General features: G+C 47.1%; 1 protein-coding gene across 1 annotated transcript; it reads right to left on the bottom strand.

Moving 5' to 3' along the window:
* Nucleotides 1–200: 200 nt before the first annotated feature.
* On the bottom strand, nucleotides 201–23,443 carry LOC129338927 (mesothelin-like). The gene is made up of 14 exons (XM_054993487.1): nucleotides 23,400–23,443; nucleotides 22,705–22,825; nucleotides 22,011–22,096; nucleotides 21,200–21,329; nucleotides 19,452–19,642; nucleotides 18,773–18,863; nucleotides 15,858–15,969; nucleotides 13,229–13,419; nucleotides 12,757–12,894; nucleotides 10,150–10,283; nucleotides 3,569–3,699; nucleotides 3,072–3,166; nucleotides 2,387–2,573; nucleotides 201–721 (listed from the first exon to the last, which is right to left on the bottom strand). The coding sequence occupies exons 1-14, from the start codon at nucleotides 23,441–23,443 to the stop codon at nucleotides 627–629; spliced, it is 1,746 nt and encodes a 581-aa protein (XP_054849462.1). The 3' UTR covers nucleotides 201–626.
* Between the last annotated feature and the right edge of the window lie 446 nt (nucleotides 23,444–23,889).

Raw genomic sequence — 23,889 nt, forward strand, 5'->3', positions numbered from 1 at the left:
GTCAGGAACAGCAATATCGCAAGAGACACGGCAGGGAGGAAGACCAAATGTTTATTGTGCACGATACAGCTAGGCAACAGAGGCAGAGAACATTGTGTGAGCTTGTCTCGCTTCTTTCACCAGTTTCCGCAGTTTCCCCTTTTATTCCCTGTCCTTCTGTGCTGCGCTCATGCTGCTCGTCCTTGGGGAGTAATCCTGCCATGTTCCCCCATCAGTAAGTTAAAAAGGAGGCACGCTAGTCCTCAAGAGGAACTCTTCCCTGGGACTTCTAGACTAAACAGCGTTCATCTCGATTTGCATCCTTCCTTCCAGTCCTAGCATTTGACTTTTCAGAGGGTGGAAGTTCTTGTGCCCCCACCTTGTGCATGCCTGCTTTTCAAATTCACATTGCCAAGTGCAGGAAACAACAGTTTTTCAAAAGTTACTGACCCCCCCACCCCCGCCCTCCCAAAATGGCAGGAGGAGGGAATTCCCCTCATCTCTCCACTCCTCGCCTTCTCCCCCCACCTTGCATTTCCGTAATTTCCTAATGCAGGCACATCTGCCAACTGGTAGAAAACTGGCAAAATAATTGAGATTTGGTCTCCAGCATAAGTTCCCTGTTTTTTTTTAAAGCTGGGAAAACGTCATGATAGGAAGGAGGTCAGCAGCAGAGTCAGGAGAAGCGAGGGGTAGAGATGCAGGGAGTGGCCCTTGGTGGCCCCTGATGCCTCTGGAGGTCCTGGCGAAAAGAGAAGGAGCGTCAGTGGGGGAGGCCCCAGCCGGCAGCAAACGGGGTGTCACTGAACCGCACATCCACCCTCTGGGGGCAGCCGGCACCCACTGGGGTGGGGGGCTCCTATACTACTAATCTGCAAAATAAATAAAAAAGGAAAATAACGCTGCATATTGTCTCTGCTTTGACACACGCCTTCACACTCTGCAAAAATGATGTTAAAAGGGCCTGCCTGATCTCGCCTTAACAAATCTGAAGCCTAAATTGCTCCCCAGCCTGAGGGAACAGAAGGGCACCAGCAGCTGGGAAGAGCCGCCAACTCCGCAGCCCACCCTCCTCCCTCCCCCTGCCCCCAAGTGGAGCTGCGGCCAGAGGAGGAGGAGCTTCCTGTGCAAAAGGCAGCCTGCCCCGCCCCCCGCCCTGATGGGTCTGCCAGAATCCAGTGGCCAGGAGTGCCCGTCTTTCTTCCCTTGCCCCAGACGTCCCCTCCATGGGTAAGGAATACCCAGTGCCCAAAAAGGATGTTTGTCCCCTTCTCCTTCCCCCTGTGCCTTTAAGACAAAAAAGAGAGCCTGTGTGGTGCAGGGGTTAGACTGTCAGACTAGGATTTGGGAGACCCAGGTTCGAATCCCCACTTATCCTGGGTAAGCTTGAGCCAGCCATATGCTCTCAGCCTATCACCCCTGGGCACCTGAGCCCTGGGGGAGAAAGGGTGTAACGGCACTATCCTGTGTATGCCAGCAGCCAGGTAATGGTTGGGGGTCATGGCAGGAGAAGATAAAGGAAAATGCCCGCTTGAGGGCAAAGATCTCCTTGGGAGAAAAGACCTACTCAGGAGCGGGCACAGGGCAGAAGGAACTGGACTGGTCTAGAAGAAGGGGGATAAAAAGGGCCCAGCTAAAGGGGGAAGCAACTACCAGGCTGGGACCAGCTAGGACCAGGGCAGGAGAGTAGTCGGGCTGAGTTCTCTACAGTGGGTTGGGATGCTGGAGTCCCTGGGATGGGGAAGGGGGCATTTCTGGCCAAGAGGCAACAACTACCACTGGGCCATGCCTGGGGGGCCTAGCAAAGGCCAGTGGGCTACCAAGATCAGGCAAAAGACCTCAGTGGGGAAAATGGGCCTAAGAACCTGGGCAAGCAGGTGGAGGTACTAAGGGGCAAACCAGCATAGCTGCTGGGGACTGTGAACCTTGGAAACTGCTGATTAAAACAGGCTGTCTTGGCATTACTGACTCCTCCTTGACAGCACAGAGAACACCCTCGTACAACTCTGGGGGGGATGAGCCCCTTAGCTGGGTGGGCATCACTCTAACCTACCCTGCAGGATTGTTGACGTGGCAAAAGGGAAGAAGGAGAACAATGTAAACTTCTTGCGGTTCCCGTAGGAGAGAAAAGGGGGAGGATAAATGAAGTACACTAAGAATTTTAAAAGCTGTGCTTGGGCATCTTTGCAGGGAGGGTGACTGGAGAAGAGTGATCAGCTGCCTCCCTCTGGTGAGAAATGTTGTTAGGATAAAACAGAACAAAACATCGGCCTGAACGGCTTCAATTATATATATGGAGGATAGATAGTTTTAAAAGTGAATGTTTATAACAACTCCTAGATTGCTTCTAAGGTTAGAGAGTGTTTTAGTTTGCCACCCCAAAAGCAAGCGGGAAGGTGCCTCTTACCATGGTGTCTGGGTGTGATATTGACGTATCCATCAGGCGTCCCACCCACCAGCCCAATGCCCAGTTGGTCCAGATCCGATTGCTTCTGTCTGGCGATCCATTCTTTAACTGGGGAATTGTTCTCCTGGCCCTTTAGATCCTTCAGATGTTCTCCCAGTAAGCCCTTGACGTTAGAGGGTGTTAGACTCTGCCGGTTCACCAAAAGAGAAGAAGTTATATGAGCACAAAAATTCTTGGTGCTGAAAACTTTCCAGGGGAGGGATTTCAAGAGGCAAAGCTGGTGGCCTGCTGGGCAGAGGGAATTGCCCTAAGAAATTTCTCTACTCGTACGGAACCTCGTTTGCTTTCCTTAAAAAATCCTCCAACACTGTGCTCAGTGAAATTTTTCCAGCAGCCCTGTTATGTGGCGCCAATACCATGACATCCATCCAGAGGGCAAGAGTGACAGCTTTTAGTTTTGAGGGTCAACATTTTGTATTGTCAAAACTTTAGCACACTCCAGTAGCAAAGTGCCCTACGGTGGTAGTTTGAAACTGTCCTGGTATCTGAAACTCCCAATTATGACGTTTTTTAAACCTGAAAGGGTGGTTGCTCTGAACTTAGCGCATTATGCCACAACTCATCCTTTGCAGTGAGCTGCTCTGTTGGAGCACCACCTTTGGCGTGAAGCGAGGGTCCCACATACCAACAAGGAGTCCGGTCTCAACTTCATGAACGTGTTGATGTCCATGTTGACGCCATCTTTGCTGAGCGCCCTCAGGTCATCTCCTGGAGCTCCTCCTAGAAGCAAAAAGAGGGATAAAATGTGTTATTCTTGTTAGCCTTGCTGTTTGCAAATGGGCTCCCGTAATTTCAAGTCTTTATGCAAGACTTTCTTTTCAGAGTTTTTCCCTTTGGCATTCTACAAGGTGAGAACAAAATATGATTTCTCACCTTTTTAGCTGCCTAGGCTAATCCTGGAAGGAATTAGAGCAAAGCCCTCATGACTGCTGTGGTACCTTGAGGGATGATGCCTGGCTCCCACACAACACACGAGGAACAATGACCCATTTGTAGGGCTACAAACAGAGCTCCGCAATTCTTTGGGGCCCAATGGGAAGGAGCTTCAAGGTCTTATTCCAAACAACTGTGGTGATCCATTTAGAGAACAACTTTATTTTTCCAGGCGATTCTTCTGCTTACCTAGATACGACTTGATGAGGCCATAATATCGAGGGGGGTTGTGTCGGTCAGAGAAAGCCCGCTTGGCTTTGGGATACAGGATGTCTTTGGTGGTTTGGGTGCAGTTGGAAAGATCCAGGGGATTAGTTCCGCTGCCGAAAAAGAGACGAAGGGGATGAATACAGGAGACCAGCAGCTCTGCCAACCATCTCAACTCCCCCACCCTTGAACTCTTGATCCCACAGCTCTGCAGTCCCCCAAAATGTCCTAAACACCCTTATTAGCCACAAGGAAACCTGCCCACAACCTGAGTTGGGTAGATCCAAGCAAAACAACAGGCCACAAAACTCAGATCTTCTGTGAGCAGCTAGGGCTGCCCAGCAGAACCCAGGTGTCGGCGGGAACAGCCCAAAGCACGGGAGAGATTCTCTGCTCCAGCGAACTGTTTGGTGTGTGCCTTCAATGGGACCCTTCCCTACAGTATCTCAAGGCCTAGCACGCTTAAATTGAACAACAAGAAATGTTTTATGCATTATTACTCATAGGAAAAATAACCGCCTTTGGCCCAGGTATTTATGGTGGCTTAAACTGAAATGAAATCCCACAGCTATTTGATATTTGGTAAATATTTCCTTTTTATGCTTTGATTTGGAGGGATTCCTTGAAGGAACTACAACTTTTCAATTACCAAACATTATCCTGTGGCCCTTGACTGTGTTGGAAGAGGAGAATTCAGCGTTGTCCCTTTCCTCAGGTTTCAGAGGGGGACAAACCAAATAGCTAGACAGATAGAGAGGTCAGGGCACTCTGTTTACTGCTCTGCCTATCTTTTGATATGTAGATTGCTATTCTCAGGATTTCCTTCTCCTGACTCCCTCCCTCTCACTCTTCCTGGCTTTGTCCCAGACACCATCTGTAATGATTTCAAGAAATGGGTGCATGTGTCTTTAAATGTTTGGTGAGATAGGTGAAGAGTGGGGGTGAAAGAGAGAGATGAGTGAGTGATATGATTGGTTGATGACTGAGAGTGGGCGGAGTGAAGGCAGTTTTCAGTTACTGAGGGAGGGAAAAAGATTCAGTTAGGGCCGGAGAGGCGAGCTGTGGGCAGCCTGAGGGTGTTCATGTATTTGTGAGGGAAAGGCAACCTGAGGGGAAGCCTGAACTGAGCGTGTCTGTGAGACTATATATTCATTCTATTTGAAGCAGGCAAACTGTGTGTGCGCCTGAGAGAGAAAGAAGTGAGAGAGAGAGAGTGAAAAGAAAACAGGCCGGCTGTGTGCTGTCTGAGGAGTTCTCTGTGAGGGAAATACAGAGCCTAGAGAAAGAGGCTAACTGTGTGTGAAGCCTTACAAGAGATCTGTGTGGATGAGTTTGGATGAAGCAACTAGAAGAACTAAGAACGTCTTTTATGTAACCAATACGCTTCTTAAAAAATAAAATTTTATTTTGTTTTGTTATATCCCAGAGTAGCAGTCATTGGAATCTCCCATTCCTATCCTCAGGGCCACATAGAACCACGAAGGAGCCTGATGCATAAACACGTTACCAAAGGGAAAACTTAAATAAAATATATTGGAATTTAATATTCCTGGTGGCAGCTAACTACCCAGAGGGTGTGAAGGGAAAGATTAAAGCAAAATCCACCCTAAAGAAAGTGAAGATCATAACAAGTGGAGGCGTAGCAGTGGGATCCAAACATCCTGAGGAGAAGAAAATATTTTAAGGGGGATATAATGGCCTGAGAGGAAGGAACATTCTAAGAGAAAGGCATTCTGAAGGGACAGATAGCCAAGGAGACAGAGTGTTCAGTTAAATCCTATGAGGATTTATAAAGGAAAGACACAGAAGAACTAGTAGGATTTATAAGAGAGAACATAATCTGGTGAAGTTTAGTACAATTGTAGAAGGAAATAAAAGTAAAAGAGAAATGGCAGAGTTTATGGGGATGAAAAAGGAGGCTCTCATTCAGAAGTGCATAGAGTTAAATTTACCTCATGAGGGGAAAAGTGTAGAAGAACTGAGAGTTATACTGATACAGAGCAGTGTGGAGCCAAGTAGAACTGCAGAGGAGAGAATGTACAACCCTAATCCAGAATATTTAGAATTTCTGAGGGAAAAGCTGAAAGCTGAAATAGAACAAAAACAAAGGGAAAGGGAAGCTGAAATAGAACAAAAACAATTTGAGAGGGAAAAGCTGAAATGGAACAAAAACAAAGGGAAAGGGAAGCTGAAATAGAACAAAAACAAAGGGAAAGGGAAGCTGAAATAGAACAAAAACAAAGGGAAAGGGAAGCTGAAATAGAACAAAAACAATTTGAGAGGGAGAAGCTGAAAGCTGAAAGAGAACAAAACCAATTTGAGAGGGAAAAGTGGAAAGCTGAAATGGAACTTAGAGTTCAAGAGATGGAAAGACACACCAGTTTGGAAGCTGAACGATTACAATTAGAAAGAGAGAGACTTAAGAATGGGGACAAAAAGGAGGGAAACTCTGAACCCAGAGCTGATTTACCTCGAGTTACCCCAAAAGATTTTATGGTGTATGTGTCAGGAGAAGATCCACAAATTTTCCTGTCCACTTTTGAACGATCTGCTCAGAACTGGGAAATACCAGAGACACAATATATGAAGTATTTACCCAGATTAATTAGAGGGGAATTGGCTGAGATCTACAACACATTTCCCTCAGATAAACCTGTTGTTTATGCTGAATACAAAGAGGCAGTATATGACAGATTTAGGCTAGGTGCTGATTACTTCAGAAAGAAGTTTAGAAGCCTAGTGCCTCAGAAAGAGAAGTCATTTAAGTCTTTTAGTGCCAAACTGACAGACTATTTTGATAAATGGATTTCATCTGCCAAAGCTAACTCTAAAGAAGGAATAAGGGATCTAATGATTTTGGATCAGTTTTTATTTCAACTTCCTTCAGAGATCAGACTTCTGGTTAAAGACAAACTTCCAGAGAATGTCAACCAAGCATCAGAGTGGGCAGATAGATTAACCCTTAATAGAGGAGGTTGGGATCGCCGTGAAAGGAAAGACTACTCTTATAAACCAGAGTTTAAATCCAATAAAGGACAAGAGGGAGAAAGGAAAGGAACATATGAGAGAGCTGAGATTATAAAAAGTCAGGATAAAAATATAGAAAGAAACCAAGATGGATACTGGAATGATAAAAGATGTTATGTATGTGGTCTGAAAGGGCATTTAGCTTACAAATGTCTAAAGAACCAACCCAAGCAAACAACGCTTGAGCATGTAAGGAGGGTCACTAGAACTGACTTAGATGATCAGAGTGATGAAGATGATAGAAACTCCAAAGGCTCAACAAACACAAATGAAACTCCCCGTAAGAACACTGCCTTACCCATAAACACTGAAGAAACAGTCTATTTGTGTGGGGTAAAGATAGATAAGGTTGCTCAGGGTACTGAACTGAGAGAGGCGGTACAAATAAATGGGAGAGATACTTTAGCCATTCTAGACACAGGAGCCTCAGTAACACTGGTCAGGGAGGATTTTGTTGATAAGAAAAACCTGATTGCAGATAAACAAATATCCTTGCAAGGTGTGTGGGGAAATTCTAAAAGAGTGCCACTAGCCCAGCTAAAAATTAACTGGAGAGGAAAAGAAGAATATTTTCCTGTAGCAGTTATTAAAGAACAGAAAATACCAGTAGTATTGGGAAGAGATGTAATGGGAGCAGGGGCAAGAATTCAAGTATGCACTGACTCCAATGATTTGCTACAAGCTGAAGCCAGGGGAGCAGAAGACAAGCCCCTAGGTATCCTAGCAACAGACACAATCGATACATTACAGGAGAGAAAGAGAGAGAGACAAACTCCTGTTAGCAGTACTGCTGAAATGTCCCAAGAAAAAGCAGGAGGCATAAATAAAAACTCTGAGGAGTTTAAAAAAGAAATTATGAAGGATCCTGAGTTAAAGGACATAAGAGAGGAGGCCAGGCAGAATGAGATGAATGCAGAAACAGACATTTTTGCATGGGAAAATGAGTTGTTACAGAAAAGGATTACTAATGTAAAGATAACCTGTGGAAAAATAAATTCTTTAGAGCAAGAAAACTGCAATCTGGACATGGAAAATAGAAAGCTGAAAAAGACTCTGGAAAAACTCAGATTTCAGCTAGAGTCCTTAGAAAAACAGAATACACAAATTGATGAAGAGAATTTAGAACTCAGAACAGTTGAATCTTTGAAGAGTATGAACCTCAAGATGGCTCAGTTACAATTAGACAACAAAGAACTGGAAAGTGAGAACCTACAGCTTCAGAAAAGTCTAAAGTTTATAAAAACATCTTTTAAGAAGGCTGAACGTTTAGAAGTCAGTTACCAAGGTTTGGATACAGAAAACCAAAGGCTGCAGAAAGCCCTAGAAAACAGCAACAAAAAGATTCAGCATTTAGAAATGGTGATTTATTTTGCCGTTGTTGTCCTTTTAATTGTCTTTCTAATAATGTACAGGAGCTATCAGTCAATTAGAAACAGACTTTATGTTGGAGGAGAGAAGCAACTTGATAGTAAAGTTGCTGAACCGATTGAAGGCAAATGGAAAGTACTAGAAAAGCTCAGCTTGTGCAGAAACCAGTATAAAGAGTTAGGAAACTTCTTGAAGGATGCTAGCCTTTTAAATGAGTCACCCAGTGCATCAAACATGAAGAGAGCATGTAAAGAACTGAGCTCAAACCCTGTTCGCAAGAAAGAAATAGACTGTTTAGGAAAGAACAGAATATTGATAGAGAAACAACCAGAAGAAGCAAACAACGACCTAGTAGAGAAGGCCAAAGCCAAGATGACCTCAGCCCAGCAGTGGAGCATCCCAGAGAGGGAGATGACACCCCAGCAGAGGAGGAACGCAAGTTAAAGAAACCCAATACTTTAAACCAAAAACCACAGAAGTGTGAGAAGTGGACTTAACTGGAACTGCAGAGACAATAAAACATTCCCTAAGCCAGAGGAAGCTGCACACCACTCTTCTGGAAAAGAGATGTGTTCCGCTTAAGGAGAAGGGGGGGATTTGCAATGATTTCAAGAAATGGGTGCCTGTGTCTTTAAACGCTTGGTGAGATAGTTGAAGATTGGGGTGGGTGAAAGAGAGAGATGAGTGAGTGATATGATTGGTTGATGACTGAGAGTGGGCGGAGTGAAGGCAGTTTTCAGTTACTGAGGGAGGGAAAAAGATTCAGTTAGGGCCGGAGAGGCGAGCTGTGGGCAGCCTGAGGGTGTTCATGTATTTGTGAGGGAAAGGCAACCTGAGGGGAAGCCTGAACTGAGTGTGTCTGGGAGACTATATATTCACTCTATTTGAAGCAGGCAAACTGTGTGTGCGCCTGAGAGAGAAAGAAGTGAGAGAGAGAGAGTGAAAAGAAAACAGGCCGGCTGTGTGCTGTCTGAGGAGTTCTCTGTGAGGGAAATACAGAGCCTAGAGAAAGAGGCTAACTGTGTGTGAAGCCTTACAAGAGATCTGTGTGGATGAGTTTGGATGAAGCAACTAGAAGAACTAAGAACGTCTTTTATGTAACCAATACGCTTCTTAAAAAAATAAACTGTGTTTTGTTATATCCCAGAGTTATCTCCCATTCCTATCCTCAGGGCCACATAGAACCACGAAGGAGCCTGACGCTCAAACACGTTACGAAAGGGAGAATTTAAATAAAACATTTTGGAATAATATATTCCTGGTGGCAGCAAACTACCCAGAGGGTGTGAAGGGAAAGATTAAAGCAAAATCCACCCTAAAGAAAGTGAAGATCATAACACCATCTCTCTCTTCTCCTCCCTCCATCTTGGAAACATGGATGTTAGGACTTGTCCTAGCATCCATGTACATCCTTAGACTAGATAGGTAGATAGAATCCTACAATGAAGAACTCTTTTTTTCTTTCTAAGTATAAGCAAGTGTATGCTTTGTTATTTTCTCTCCTGCTCATATACCAGCCAGCAAAACCAGCTCACAGCTACCTATGATCACACTTCCTCTGCTAAGTAGTAGACTCTGCTAACTGCCCAAACATGGAATCCTTTAATTAGGTTTCTGGGGCCAACATACAATTTATTTATTAGACCGATCCAGAACTGGTACAGCTGAGGATATCCCTAACTGGGAAGAATGAAAAGGTTGAGGTTAAAGGGAAGTTCTTGACTGCGAATGGTGGTGTTTTCCTTCTTCCATGGCAAGAGGGCCTTCTGCCAGTGTTGACGGCAGCTTCCCCAGGCCACATTTAGCAGCATGAATCAATAAAATCGAATCCTTCAGCTGCCACAGTGAAGATGCTGGCTATATGAACTGGGAGGTCCCTAGTTCAAATCTTGCTACTGCCATGATCTGATGGAGTGACATGAGGCAAACAGCTCTTCTCTCTGCCTTGCCTCCTCCCTCTCCATTTGCAACATGTGGGCCATAAAGCTAGCCTCCATCACAGGGCTGTTGTTAGTGTTGCTAAGAAAACACGTGAGCCTATTTGAATATTTGAACAGAGCAAAATTAATGCCAAGTGTTTGCATTATCTTTTTTGGGAGGGAGAGAGTGACATTTTTGCTAAGTGGAAAATGGATGTTGCAACAAAAATGTTAAAGAGATTCACTCACTTGATGGCATTTTCATCAATCCTCTCAAGCTGATCTGAATCCAGCAGGCAGATGTATTTGGTGCCAATCACGTTCAGGGCTGCAGCGTTCAGTGGGCCCCCAGAATCAGTATACTGATGAATTATTGCAGTGGCCTAAAAGAAATAATTTCAAAGCCCAGAGACATCAGCCTGCAAGCCCCGAGGAAGACAACTCCACACGCAGCGCACGGCAGAGACTGCTAACTCAGAGCTCAGCAGAAAGGGCCCGTTGGACACGTATTATGGGGCAATCTGGAGAATTCCAAAGCCTGGGAATTTTATGAGACTTTTTCGTAGCTGGGCAGGAAATTAGGGAGTAGGGGAAGCCAGAGGGGGCTCTTGCTGACCAGTTGAATTTTCATGGCTATTTTATATGTGGCAGGTTTTGGCATGCCAAAGAAGGCTAGCAAACACTCTGTGATACCTCCCATCATTTTCTGAAGAAATTTACAAAAATCTCCAGGAATTTTCCAGTCAGTTGGCAACCCTAGTTCTTCAAGGTCAGTTGGAGAGCTTGGCTCAGTCACTTTTTCTCAACCGGACCTACTTCACAGGGTTGTTGTGAGAACAAAATGCAGAAACTTATGCCATCCTGAATTCCTTGGAGAATTTAACGTGCTAGATAAATAGATGGCATTTTTTGGTGGGTGTGGGTGTATTGAGATTAAATATCTCTTCAACTACCTGAAGTGCCTGTTTTGTTTTGCACTTCCTCTTTAAGACTCTCCTGTCACAGCCAAAGTTTTGTGTGGGAAAGGAGAGCCTGTCTGTTGTTGTAGAAGTTGTAATGGGGGAGGGTGTGTGTGTGTGGGGAGACAGACAGCTCAGGTCTATGTTGCAAAACCAACTGCAGCCATTAGGTGGCGGCAGAGCACTCAACTTCTTTATGGACTGGCAAAATCAAAAAGAGTCCAGTAGCACCTTTAAGACTAACCAATTTTATTGTAGCATAAGCTTTCGAGAATCACAGTTCTCTTCATTTATTCTTTTGCGTAGAGGTTACAGCTGCTCTTCCTCCAATGTGATATATGTCCTCATGTGCCAATAATGTCCTTCTGCTCTGTACATTGGACAAACCAGCCAACCTCTACGCAAAAGAATAAATGGACACAAATCTGACATTAGAAATGGAAACGTCCAAAAACCAGTGGGAGAACACTTCAATCTACCAGGACATTCCATCGAAGACTTAAAGGTCACTGTAGTTCAACAGAAACCTTTCAAAAACAGAATCCAACGGGAGGCTGCTGAATTGGAATTCATATGTAAATTTGACTCTGTCAAGCTGGGACTGAATAGGGACTATGAATGGTTATCCCATTATCACAGGTAACTGATTTCCTTTACAGAAGCAAGATCAAGGGGAGTCCAGTGGCACCTGGCGTGGGCTTTCGGGGATCGCAGTTCTCTTCGTCAGAAGCATCTGGCGGGGAGGGCTGTGATTCTCGAAGGCTTGTGCTGCAGTGGAATTGGTTGGTCTTGGAGGTGTTACTGGGCTCTTTTTGATTTTGCTACTACAGACTAACACGGCTAACTCCTCTGAACCTTTACAGAAGCAAACTGATCTCCATATCAGAAGGAGCTGTTTGCATCTCCATATCAGAAGGAGTTGTTTGCATCTACTCCGCCCTCCCCTCTCCTCCTCTATATCTGACCAGTTTCTTTTGGCCCTCCATGCATGTGACGAAGAGAACTGTGATTCTCGAAAGCTTATGCTACAATAAAGTTGGATGGTCTTAAAGGTGCTACTGGACTCTTTTTGATTTTGCTACTACAAACTAACATGGCTAACTCCTCTGGATTTATGGACTGGGTGTGCCATAACTAAGAGAAAACTGATTTTTATAAAAGTCTATAAAACTTTTATAAGTCGTATTACATAATGTTTGTTTTGAATTTTGCTATGGACAGGCAGGCTTCCTGAGTGAGTGCTGGTGATTATATCCTCAATCATTTCTTTGTGCTGATAGCTGTGGGTGAACAACATACATAAACTGATTTTGCCCCCAGCACCACCAAATCCGGTTATGTCTGCAACACCTATTGTGGTGGTAGACTTAGGGCTGTTCCAACTTGCCCTGAACATTAGTTCCTCTTCCTCTTCAACATCCAGACTAATGAGGAATTCAAACACTGCCACAGTTTTGACATATATTGAGGGTTAGGGGTGGGAAGTGCTGTCAAGTCATAGCTGGCTTATGGCGAGCTCTGCTAGGGCTTTAAGAGCAAGAGACTCACAGAGGTGGTGGTTTGCCATTGCCTGCCTCTGCAACCCTTGTCTTCGTTGGAGGTCTCCCATCCCACTGCTAACCAAGGCCAACCCTGCTTAGCTTCTGAGATCTGATGAGGCTGGGCTTTCCTGGACTATCCTCGGTAGGTCCTAATAAAAAGCTATTACACTTGTTGTTTTTTCTGTGGGCCAGCAGGGCTCCCTGTCTATAGTTAAGGTGAAAAGGAGGAGCTAGAGATTTTGGAGGACCTTTTTAAAGCAAATAAAATAATTCTGGTTTTGGAAACAATGGGAAGAAGAGAATCTGGTTGGGTGATGCCTCCCAAAGAAGCAAATGTCTGCTGTGTCCTTCCTTACCCCCTCAGGTGAAAGCTTGTCATTCAGCAGTGATGCAAGTGTCTCTGTCGAGTTGAACTTCCATTTTTTAATGTCCTCAAGACTCATTAAATCCTTGAAGTCTCCAAGATTGCGGAGTACCTGATCCGGATATCCAGTCTTTGGGAATTCACAAGTAAAAGTAAATGTTTGTGAATGCCACTCAGCTTGTGTGCGCACACACGTGCACGCACGCGCGCGCACACACACACACACACACACACACACACACTTCCCATAATGGGGCTTGGAGAGCCTGGACAATGATGAAGCGAGAGGAAAATGCCACCCGTAGTGGGACAGATCCGTAGAATCCAACCCAATGGAAATGGACTCCATTCAGAACAGCCTCCTTCCAGTTCTCTTGGGCCTTGTCTGGAATACTTGCCTGGAATTCAGCCTCATTCCCACGTCTCTCTTGACTCCCCCCAAAGCAAATAAAAACCTCCCCTACCTCGTCCAGCTTTGCCTTTATCACAGGCAGCTGTTCGTCTGTGAAAGCGAAGGTTGAGAGTGTTCCCAGGTTTCTTATCAAGACGGGGATTCCCAAGCAATCGCGCAGCTCCTCGACAGTATATTCAATAGGCATCAGATCATCTTGCGCTATCTCATCAGTCACATTTTTGCCAGGTGGGCACTGCGAGTCTATAGAAACGAGACACAAGTCAGCCACAGTCTGCGGGCTTCCACATCTCAGTGGCCAGAATATTGTTGCCAACGCTGGACTGGGAAATTCCTGGAGATTTGGGGGATGCACATGGGGAGGACAGGAACTGGGGAGAGGAGGGAACTCAGCAGAGTATAAAGCCATAGAGTCCACCCTCCAACGCAGCCATTTTCTCCAAAGGAACTGAACTCTGTAGTCTGGAGATCAGTAATAATTCTGGGAGATCTCCAGGCTCCAACTAGAGGTTGGTAACCCCAAGCTAGAGCAATGGGCACTCTAAAAGCCTGTGTTTCAAGAAACAGTGAAACGGCTCCCTATTCTAAGCAGCATGAAAATGTACTTGATCCATGAGAAAAGCTCAAGACTTAACAGCAATCATCTCAGGAGGACACTAGATGCGGCACTGAGAGCCAAGTTACAAGTGACGCCTGACACAGGTTGGACACTTTGTCAGCTTCCCTCAAGTTCTGATGGGAAATGTAGGCGCCCTGGTTTTACAGCTTCGCTCTCCATTACAGCTGCAAGACCAGGACGCCTACATTCCCCATCAAAACTTGAGGGAAGCTGACAAGTGTCCAACCTGTGTCAGGCGTCACTTGTAGCTTGGCTCTGAGTCATCTACAGACAGATCTTTCCAGGGAAATATCAGGCAGGCAGGCAGACCCTCAATTCAGATCAGGGCAGTGGTGCGGAGTGGAGGCCTTACACTGACTGCCCACTCCCACGCTGCTACTAGTCTTGGAAAGGCCAGTGCCTGCTCTTTGCACTGTGGGGCTGGTGGGTTGAGTGCTTCACTTTGATTGGTGAAGCTGCACGGGAGAAGACACTGAAGTCCCTCTTCTCAGCTCCACGCCGTGGCCCTGTTTCAGGCACAATGTGGTTGCTACCAATTTCCCTTTTAAAAATGCTGCCGAGATCCCTTTGCAGACTGGCTCGCATGCAGCCTAGAAGGGATGTGCAGTTTGGTTTGGTAATCCCTTTAAAAATACCAAATTCCAGCTGATTGGGTGGAATTTGGGATTACCGAACTGAAGGTCATATTAATGTGATTCAATTTGGCAAACTCTGGCAACTGCAGCTGGACTGTCCCTTTGTGAAGGGCCAGCAAGGCGCACTGTTCCCTGCCCTCTTCCCCGAAAGGGAGGGGAAATAAGGAAGGAAAGGGGGAGGGAGTGGCGAGTCCTTGCAGCAGCCCTCCTTCTCGGGCCGATGGGATTCTCTGGAAGGAGAACGCCTCTTCAAAACTGCCTGCGAGGAGTTACGTAGGCAGCCTTGCCTGACAGCAGACGCCGTTTTGTGGTGTGTGGTCTGGCCTAGAGATTGAGGCCCTGCCTCCCTGGAGTTGCCAAGTCACTCTACCCGCCTGGAGGGAGTGGGGGGAGCCTGGCACTCGCCTCGTGCCGGCAGTGTGCTCCTTTTCACGCGCACGTGTGGTAGGGTTCCCAGGTGCCTGCTGGTGGCGAGGAAACTCCTGGGGGTTTGCCCCCTTGCTTGTTGATCACCCAGTGATCGGCAAGAGGTGGGAAGCTGCTGGAGGTTGCCCGCCACCAGCAAGCAGCCCAGGAGTGCGTGCCACGCGCAAGGAGTGCGTGCCACGCGCAACGCATTCCCAACAGGCACGATGCTATCACTGCTGGAAGTAATGTCGTCATGCGGGCCGTGGGAGCACTCTCTCTCTCTTCCATTTTGGCTCCAAACAGGCAGAGTTGGCCCCGCAGGGAGCACTCCTGCGGCCATTGCGATGACATCACTTCCGGGAAGGAACACCACACTGCTGGCACGAGGTAAGTGCCAGGTCCCTTCCCCTCCTGCTAGAAGGGCATGGGAACCCGGCAACCCTAGCGTGCAACGGCATCAGTCCCGGAGACGACGCTGTTGTGCCAGCCGCAGGAGCACTCTCGTGCTCCGTGCAGGACCAACCCAGCCTGGCCTGTGGCTTGGCTGGTGTCAGCAAGAGGGTTCACAAGGCCCTCTTCGCTGAGACGCCTGCAGGAGCGCCACCCCCAACCTAGGTGCCTGAGGGAGGAGCTGGCTCTGGGCAGGGGTCTGCTGCGGAGGCTCCCCTCCTCCAGCTGTGGAGACCCAGCAGAGGGAGGAGAAGCAGCACGAGGTGTCCTTTGGGGCGGGCTTGAGGGACTACCGGGCTGGCTACTGAAAGGCTTTGCTTCATTCATGCTGAGGTTCTTGATGGGTTCACATGGCGGAGAACCTGGGAGATCTTTAGAGGACAATTAGGAGGAGGCACCCTGAAAATTTGGTATTTGGTCAAAAATGATCCCCTCAGGCCACCAGATTGAGTTTCCCACAGGAAATGGCCACATTTTACCGAATTTGCTCTGGTCAGTATTACCAAACCGAATTTACCAATTTTAAAATTTTTTTTACACCCATAGAGCCTAGTTTGGGCTTTACGTACCCGAGGAACGCTTGAGCCTGGCAGGCTGGAGGTTCTTCACCAAGGAGGCCAGCTCTTTTCTCAGCAGGTAGGGTGTGTGTCGGAAGCACTTCAGCCGTGGCAATAAGACACTCTGGAAAGGGAAAAGCAATCCATACCACCCAGACTGGGAGCTTTGAAAAACCCTTTATTACTCTGTAAACTAGGAGAGGGGATCTGCCCCCTGGATCAAAGGCAGTCTCCATATTTGTTCTCCTTACGGTCTGATAAGGAAAAGGCAAGGCATGTTGGGAAATTCCTGGAAATTTGGGGCAGAGCCGGGGAAGGGTGGGATTGGGGTAAGGAAGGGACCTTGGTGTGGTAGAGTTCACTCTCCAAAGCAGTCATTTCCTCCAGGGGCTCTTGTCATCTGGAGATCAGTTGTAATTCTGGGAGATCTCCCACCTCTGGGTTGGCAGCCGTAGGCAAATTAAATAGGTGCCCACTGTTTTTATTGTTAAAATATTTTTATTAGGAATTTTTTCAGATAAGGAAAAAGAACAAGCAGAAACACTGAATAATTAATAGAGTATCTCCCAAAGAAAACTGGACTTGGGAAACATGACGCATATTCCCCAACTGTTAGGCTCTTAATAAAATTCCCAAGTTGATGTAGTGGAACCCATTTTTCTGGACTGCAATCTAAAGATTGATTTTTCAATGAAATAGGTTGTCCTAATTCAACTAAATCTTTAAGCAGGCACCCCAAAGTCAGACAGGAGAAAGGAGCACCAAGGAGCAGCCCTACAAGAAGCCCCAGTCCAGCTGCAGAGGAGCGGATCAAGTGTCAGAAAGATGGTTGTTGTGGGTTTTCCGGGCTGTATTGCCGTGGTCTTGGCATTGCAGTTCCTGACGTTTCGCCAGCAGCTGTGGCTGGCATCTTCAGAGGTGTAGCACCAAAAGACAGAGATCTCTCAGTCAGATCTCTCACACTGAGAGATCTCTGTCTTTTGGTGCTACACCTCTAAAGATGCCAGCCACAGCTGCTGGCGAAACGTCAGGAACTGCAATGCCAAGACCACGGCAATACAGCCCGGAAAACCCACAACAACCATCGTTCTCCGGCCGTGAAAGCCTTCGACAATACATTGTCAGAAAGATGAATTGGCAGCTTGTACTGGCCTACTCAGGAGTAAAAGCCTACTCAAGTGTAGAGTAAGAGACCCAGGAAGTAGGTGGGGCAGGGAAGAAGCTGTTAAAAGGCCAAAGTAGGAGAGCAATAGGCCAACTTGCCAGCACTGTGGCAGGAAGCCTGAGAGGAAGGCCACAGCCAAAGGACAGCAGGCTGGCCCAGGGGCAAAGGCCAGTGGGGAGGGAGGATGCATTGCCGCCTCTGGGAAGGATCCTGCTCCAGGGAGTGGGCCTGCAGTCTGGGCAGGCAGCTGGTGGACAAAATCCTCCTTTCACAGAGTCACAGAGTTGGAAGGGGCCATACAGGCCTTCTAGTCCAACCCCCTGCCCAATGCAGGATGAGCCTAAAGCATCCCTGACCAATATTCATCCAGCCTCTCCTTGAAAGCTGCCAGCGAAGGGGAGCTCACCTCCTCCCTAGGCATAGGGCTGCCAGACCCCCAGTGGGGGTGGGAGTCCCTGCCCCCACCCTCCCACCCCCGCCCCCACCTACCTGGCCAGCAGAGGGGGGCGTACACCTTCAATGCGCGCCCCCCTGCGGTACTGCACGCCCCCACACACAGCAGCAGCCAGGATCAGGCCTGTTTTGGCCTGGATCGGGGCCCCTATGGAGCGCGGGAGCGTTCCTGCACACCGCAAGGGCCCACAACAGACCCAATCCACGCCAAAACGGGCCCGATCCATGCCAAAATGGGCGCGGATCGGGCCCGTTTTGGCACGGATCGGGCCCGTTGTGGGCCCCTGCGGAGCGCAGGAATGCTCCCATGCTCCACAGGGGCCTTAAACGGGCCCGATCCACACCAAAATGGGCGCGGAATGGGCCCGTTTTGGCGTGGATTGGGCCCATTGTGGGCCCCTGCAGAGCGCAGGAACGCTCCTGCGCTCCGCAGGGGCCCACAATGGGCCCGATCTGCACCCAAATGGGCTGCGTGGTGACATCACTAAGTGGCGTCATCGTGCTTGCAGGAGCGCGCGCGCGCTTTGGGCGCGTGCACCCCCCCCCCCCTCAAGTAAGAGCCAGGCCCCAATCTCCTGCTGGGAGATCGAGGGGGCCTGGCAACCCTACCTAGGCAGCTGATTCCACCTTTGAACTACTCTGAGCGTGGAAAAGTTTTTCCTAATATCCAGCCGGTACCTTTCTGCATGTAATTTAAGCCCATTGCTTCGAGTACTGTCCTCTGCTGCCAACTGGAACAGCTCCCTGCCCTCCTCCAAATGACAGCCTTTCAAATATTTAAAGAGAGCAATCATGTCCCCCCTCAATCTTCTTTTCTCCAAACTCAACATTCCCAAGGCCCTCAGCCTTTCCTCGTAGGGCTCAGTCTCCAGACCCCTAATCATCCTCGTCGCTCTCTTCTGCACCCTTTTGATTTTGTCCACATCCTTTTTGAAGTGAGGCCTCCAGAACTGCGCACAATACTCCAGGTGTGGCCTGACCAAGGCAGTATAGAGAGGAACTATGACCTCCTGTGATTTCGATGCAATGGCCCTGTTGATACAACCTAAGACTGAGTTTGCCTTTTCTGCCACCGCATCACACTGACTGCTCATATTTAGTTTACAGTCCACTCTTACTCCAAGATCTCTTTCGCATACACTACTCCCCAGAAGCGTATCCCCCATCCTCTATTTGTGCTTCACATTTTTGTGGCCCAGATGCAATACTGTGCACTTATCTATGTTGAATTGCATCCTGTTCACAACCGCCCACTTTTCCTGTGACTCTGATTCAAAGTTTTCATCATGAAGCATGGATTAAAACTTACCGCTGGGATTTGCTGCAGGATGCAGTAATCAAAGATCTGGAACAAGCCGCTCAGTTTTTCGAGGGTGCTGGATGACCACTCTGAAGGGGGCCTGAGAGGAAATCAAAGGAGAAAAGCCACTGAGCTCTGAGAGGGGAGTTTGGAGACGAGGGAGAAAGCCCCCTCTGTGGGAGGCTGTGATGTTTTTAGGGGTGTTTTTCCCTTTGGGAGATCTCAACAGAGTTGCAGAATGGAAGGCAGATCTTGGCAAGAGATCAGAGCTTATGCCATCATTACTATAGCTAAAAGGGGGGAAACAGTTCAATCGATCACATTTCTAAATAGTAAACGGGGGATGGTCGCAAGCTCAGTATTTGGTACCAAGGTGTTTTGTTTTCAGAGATGATTTAAAGTTAGAAGGCTGGAGTTTCTCCCTTCAAAAGCCAACAAAGGAAAGGGAGTCCATTTTAGCAGTCTGATTTTTCTGGTGAAATTGACCCTTGACCCTGCCATTTGTCACTGAGCAATTTGTCAATTCAGATTTGTTTCAGAAGTCATTGGAATGGTTTTCCTATGTTCCTTCTTTGGGAATCTCCAAAGGACAAAATCCAACAGGTAAATGGTTGTTGTGGATTTTCTGGGCTGTATAGCTGTGGTCTTGGCATTGTAGTTCCTGACATTTACCAACAGGTAAACTTACCCAACAGGGGTGTCTCCACTGCAGAGGATGGCCTGAATTGCTTTGGCTTGATCCACACTGAAGGACTGACACCGAGTCAACTGTTTCAGCATATTCTTGCCAGAGGTTTTGAAGTAATCTGCACTGAGGTCACAGACCAAGTGGCCCAGAATTTCAGCATTTTCCTCACTCACATGCAGTCCAGAGATTTTCTAAAGAATTGTTTTAAAATTGAATTGTTTTAAAATTGTCAAACTTAAAAGGGATGAAAAAGGTTGTCAACTAAATACAGAATTTTAGGTTGATTAATCATCTGCTTCTTAACCAATTAATAAATGAGTTTTGTGTATCTCTGAACCTCTGAAGCATTTTAGATACTGACGAAAGTGTGAGATGAATTTTAAATTTGTCCAAAACATTGTTAGGAGCATTTTTACTCGTTTCCTTATCATTCCCTGTTCATATAAAGGAATCAAAATAGTCTAAAAAATGAAACAAATGTATCCTTTACTTATTTATTATCAATAATGATCAGTACCATTTAATTGGCTAATAGTGCAATTTTAACCACAGTTAAGCCATTCTAATCTATTGACATCATAGAATGGTGTAACTGTGTTTACAATTATACGGCTAGTCTACTATTAAAACAATTAATTAATCTACCTGTTAAACTTCGTAGCCCTCTCTTTTGCAGCGTGAATATATTTCAAACTGGGATCATGGGTAGAACCGTAGAATGGATTTCCTCCAGAGCTTTGAGATTGTTGGCAGAATTTACCCAACTCCTTATTGTGATATGTATGTTTCTTGCTTATGCCTATTCCATGTACTATAGCCCACCATACCATGGGCTCTGTGGCATTCAGAAGTCCAAAAACAATCCTCCTTGGTGTGAAAGGTGGCATTGTGAGTATTGGTGTCAGATACGCCTCCAGCATATCTGTCATGTGATATGGATTCCTTGCTGCAGTGTGTAGTGTACCTCTGAGAACATGCAGAGGGAACCTGTTTTGCTGACTGGTTGCTAGCTGCTTATCTTGCAGGTGTTTTGGTTACCATTTCCTGGCCAGCCTGTGAACGTGGCCTTGAAGTTCCAGCAGAGACTGCACCAACCTCCTAAGAGACTGAGCAGAGCTCGTCCTTTCCCTCCCCTCTCTCCTGGCTCCTTGACTCAGTGCACCAAAACCCTAACAGACTTTCTTTCCCACTGAGGGGGGGGCGGGAACTTTGCCCTATAAGTAACCTTGCTTTGCTACCTTGCGTCACTTCAGCCACTGATCCTGCCTGACCACCATGATACTGGTATTCTTCTTTAATAAAGTAACATTAACTCATACACTTAAGTGATGCAATGAAGTGCTTGGGGAGAAATACCTGGCAAGACCTGACAATTGGTAAGGCTTGATGATTTGGCATGCAAGATAACAGTGATACTGATACTTCCAAAGTACATAACTGCTGTGAGCATGAAAACCACAGAACCCTCTCTGGCTTTCTGGACGCAACAAATTCTGCAGCAGTATTGCTGGTTTCAAATACAGCTGCTAGAATTTTTGTCAAGGGCTTTGATCACTGAGGCTTGTGTGTTCATTCTGAACCCCACTTTGGGTGAGTCTCAGCAAGAGCTGCATTTGGGAGTTTTGGGCCAGAGAGGCACTAAGAATCCACATGTTACCCAGATGCTACTCCACCTGTGGAAGTGCAGCCTGGCCGAACCATGCTTATCGTTCCCACCAGCTAAGACCCCAAGATTGTTCTTTACCTACCAGACAATCTAAGGCCTCCGCCAGCAGCTGCCTCCGTTGGGGTGAACCCTTCTCCAGCACGTCAATGTTGGCTTTCCCAACATGGGCAACATACTCTTTGCAGCTTCCAATTGCACCATAATCTGAAGGACTAGAAGCATTAAAGGACTTTGTGTTTATCTCTGTTGATGAATGATTCACACTCATGGCCCTAGAGAGCCAAGAAAACTGCTCTTCCCCCCTCTGCCCCCCCCCCCCCCGCACCGAGCAGTGTCGAAGGCATCATTGTGTTGCAGACTTTCAAGCCAGGCTAGCAACTGTTTTCTGCCTAAACTCCTTGCCAAAACAGCTGCCACTAAAACTAATATTGGCCCAAGGAAGTCTGAATTCTTGCATGTTTGCACAAGGAGACCCAAGGACTCACACAGAGAATCACAACACAAGTGATAGACAGCGTATGGAGGGATTAAAACCAGTTACTGTTTTCCCCCTGTTAAACAGTCCGTGAACTGCTTCAAATTTCATACCGATCTGTTGAAACTGCTGGTGTGAAATTGCTGCTTTTCTCACACCTTATGGAGTGTGCCAACAGATAGGCCAGACGTCAAAGATTTAAACCAGCAAGCAATAAATAAAAACTAGATCTTAGTGTGCCTTGGTTAGTCAAAGGAGACCCTGGTCTTTCCCAGAGAGTTCACAAAACCCTTTGATGTTGCTGTTTTCTACATGAACCCCACCCCACCCCTCCTTTATTTGGAAATCTATGCAGAGGCAGAATTTTCTGCTTTAAAAGGCGCAAATGCAACAGGAAGGGGAAATGCCCGGCATTTACCTTAAAAACAGCACCAAGTCATTAGGATAGTTATTGAAATCACGGGGAATTCCATGGAGCATCAACTTGTTCGCTAGGCAGAGCAGCTGGAAAGAAACACAAGAGAAATTCTTTCACTATGGGGGAAGGGGTGGATTTGAACCATCAGCCCTGAAAAGAAACAAAAATCAGCCTAGAAGTGATACTTTCTCCCCGGGAAGCCTTCACAGCGCCCCCAACTCCTTGCTGCGATTATTGACTGGGGAAGGAAAAGCACTCTGTGGATGCTCAGTTGAACCATCTCCTTACAAATGGCTTCATCCAGGGCTTTTTTTCAGCAAGAACGCGGTGGAACAGAGTTCTGGAACCTCTTGAAAATGGTCACATGGCTGGTGGCCCCGCCCCCTGATCTCCAGGCAGAGGGGAGTTGAGATTGCCCTCCGCGCTGCTTGGCGGCGCGGAGGGCAATCTCAACTCCCCTCTGTCTGGAGATCAGGGGGGCGGGGCCACCAGCCATGTGACCATTTTCTCCGAGGCCAACCCACTGAGTTCCACCACCTCTTTTCCCTGAAAAAAAGTCCTGGCTTCATCTATTTCAGGACTGAGTCTTGACCCTGAGAGAAAGGCCTGGCAAGGCCAAATGAACTCCTGGAGAGGTGATCAGTGCCGGGGCTCTGGATTCTGGAAGAAGCCCCTGCGGAGCAGGCAGCCTGACCTGATCTTTCCCCAGGCTGATGTTTTTCTCTTTTATGGCCTTGGCAAGTTCTTGGAGTCTCTCGGTGTCCAAACTGCTGGCAGCAGCACAGGTGAAGCCTTGCAGGACAGGGGCGCAGAGGCTGAAAAGCAAAGGCGGGTGGTAAGCAAAGGGGAACTGGGCACCTGGGCAGAATCTGCTCCCACCCTTCACTTGAGGGGGTTGAAAGGATGGGGCTGATCCAAGAGATATATGAAGCATCTTCTAAGGCAACATTTTCTTCACTTTCATGCAAGGTGCTCAGAACGCAATTGGGGCCGAGTCACAGCATCTTGGAGCTGAAAAGGCCTCCCAGCCCATCTCTTTATTTTTATTTCACTTCATTTATGTCCCACCTTCTTCCCTAGTCTAGGCCAATCCTCTGCTCAGTGCAGAGAATCCAAGACATATTCTAGACCCTTCTCCAAAATGTTCAGTTTTCATTTTTTTTTTGAAAGAGAAATGCCCTTTTAAGTGTAAAGAAAACCCAAGACATATAAGGGAAAGTATGATATTCCCATGTGGGACATGCAACATTTGGAGATCAACGGGGCAGTCTATCTTCTCCAGATTCATTTCTGCAGTATTATAGATTAATCTGGCATTCCCCCCTTCCAGACAAAAAAAAATCAGTCATTGCAGGGGGGTGGGGCGTGCGGGGAATGGTGCAGCCATACCTCTTGAAATCAGAGACGTTCCTGATGAAGTCATTGAAAAACATGGCGGCCTGTGGAAACAAACCAGCAAGGACTTCTATGATTTTAGCAAGCACAGGCAAACTCTGTTTCTCTCTTCTGTTCTAGCAAGACATCCACGGACTCCCTGTCTCTCCAGGGAGTGGGAGGAGAAGGAAGCTGGAACCTGTGCTGTCCCTGTCTGCGCTGGGAGCTGTAGTTCAGGCCCACCGGCACTCTGCGCAGCCGCGCCCATGCCAAAGCCTGACAAGACTAACACGGCTAACTCCTCTGGATCGATGCTCTGCTAGTGAGCCACGGCTCCTCCCCGTGGCCTATCTAGCCAGAAGCATCTATCTCCAGCAGCCTTCTTTCCCAGCTGGAGAGATGAGAATCTGGTTTTTTTAAACATGCACTTTTTCATTATGCTACCGTGAATGCTTCATTTACCATTTATATAGCACACTGAGAGTGCTGAAAGTGTTTTATATAT

The sequence above is a fragment of the Eublepharis macularius genome, chromosome 12 (genome assembly GCF_028583425.1).
Source record: "Eublepharis macularius isolate TG4126 chromosome 12, MPM_Emac_v1.0, whole genome shotgun sequence".
NCBI lineage: Eukaryota > Metazoa > Chordata > Lepidosauria > Squamata > Eublepharidae > Eublepharis > Eublepharis macularius.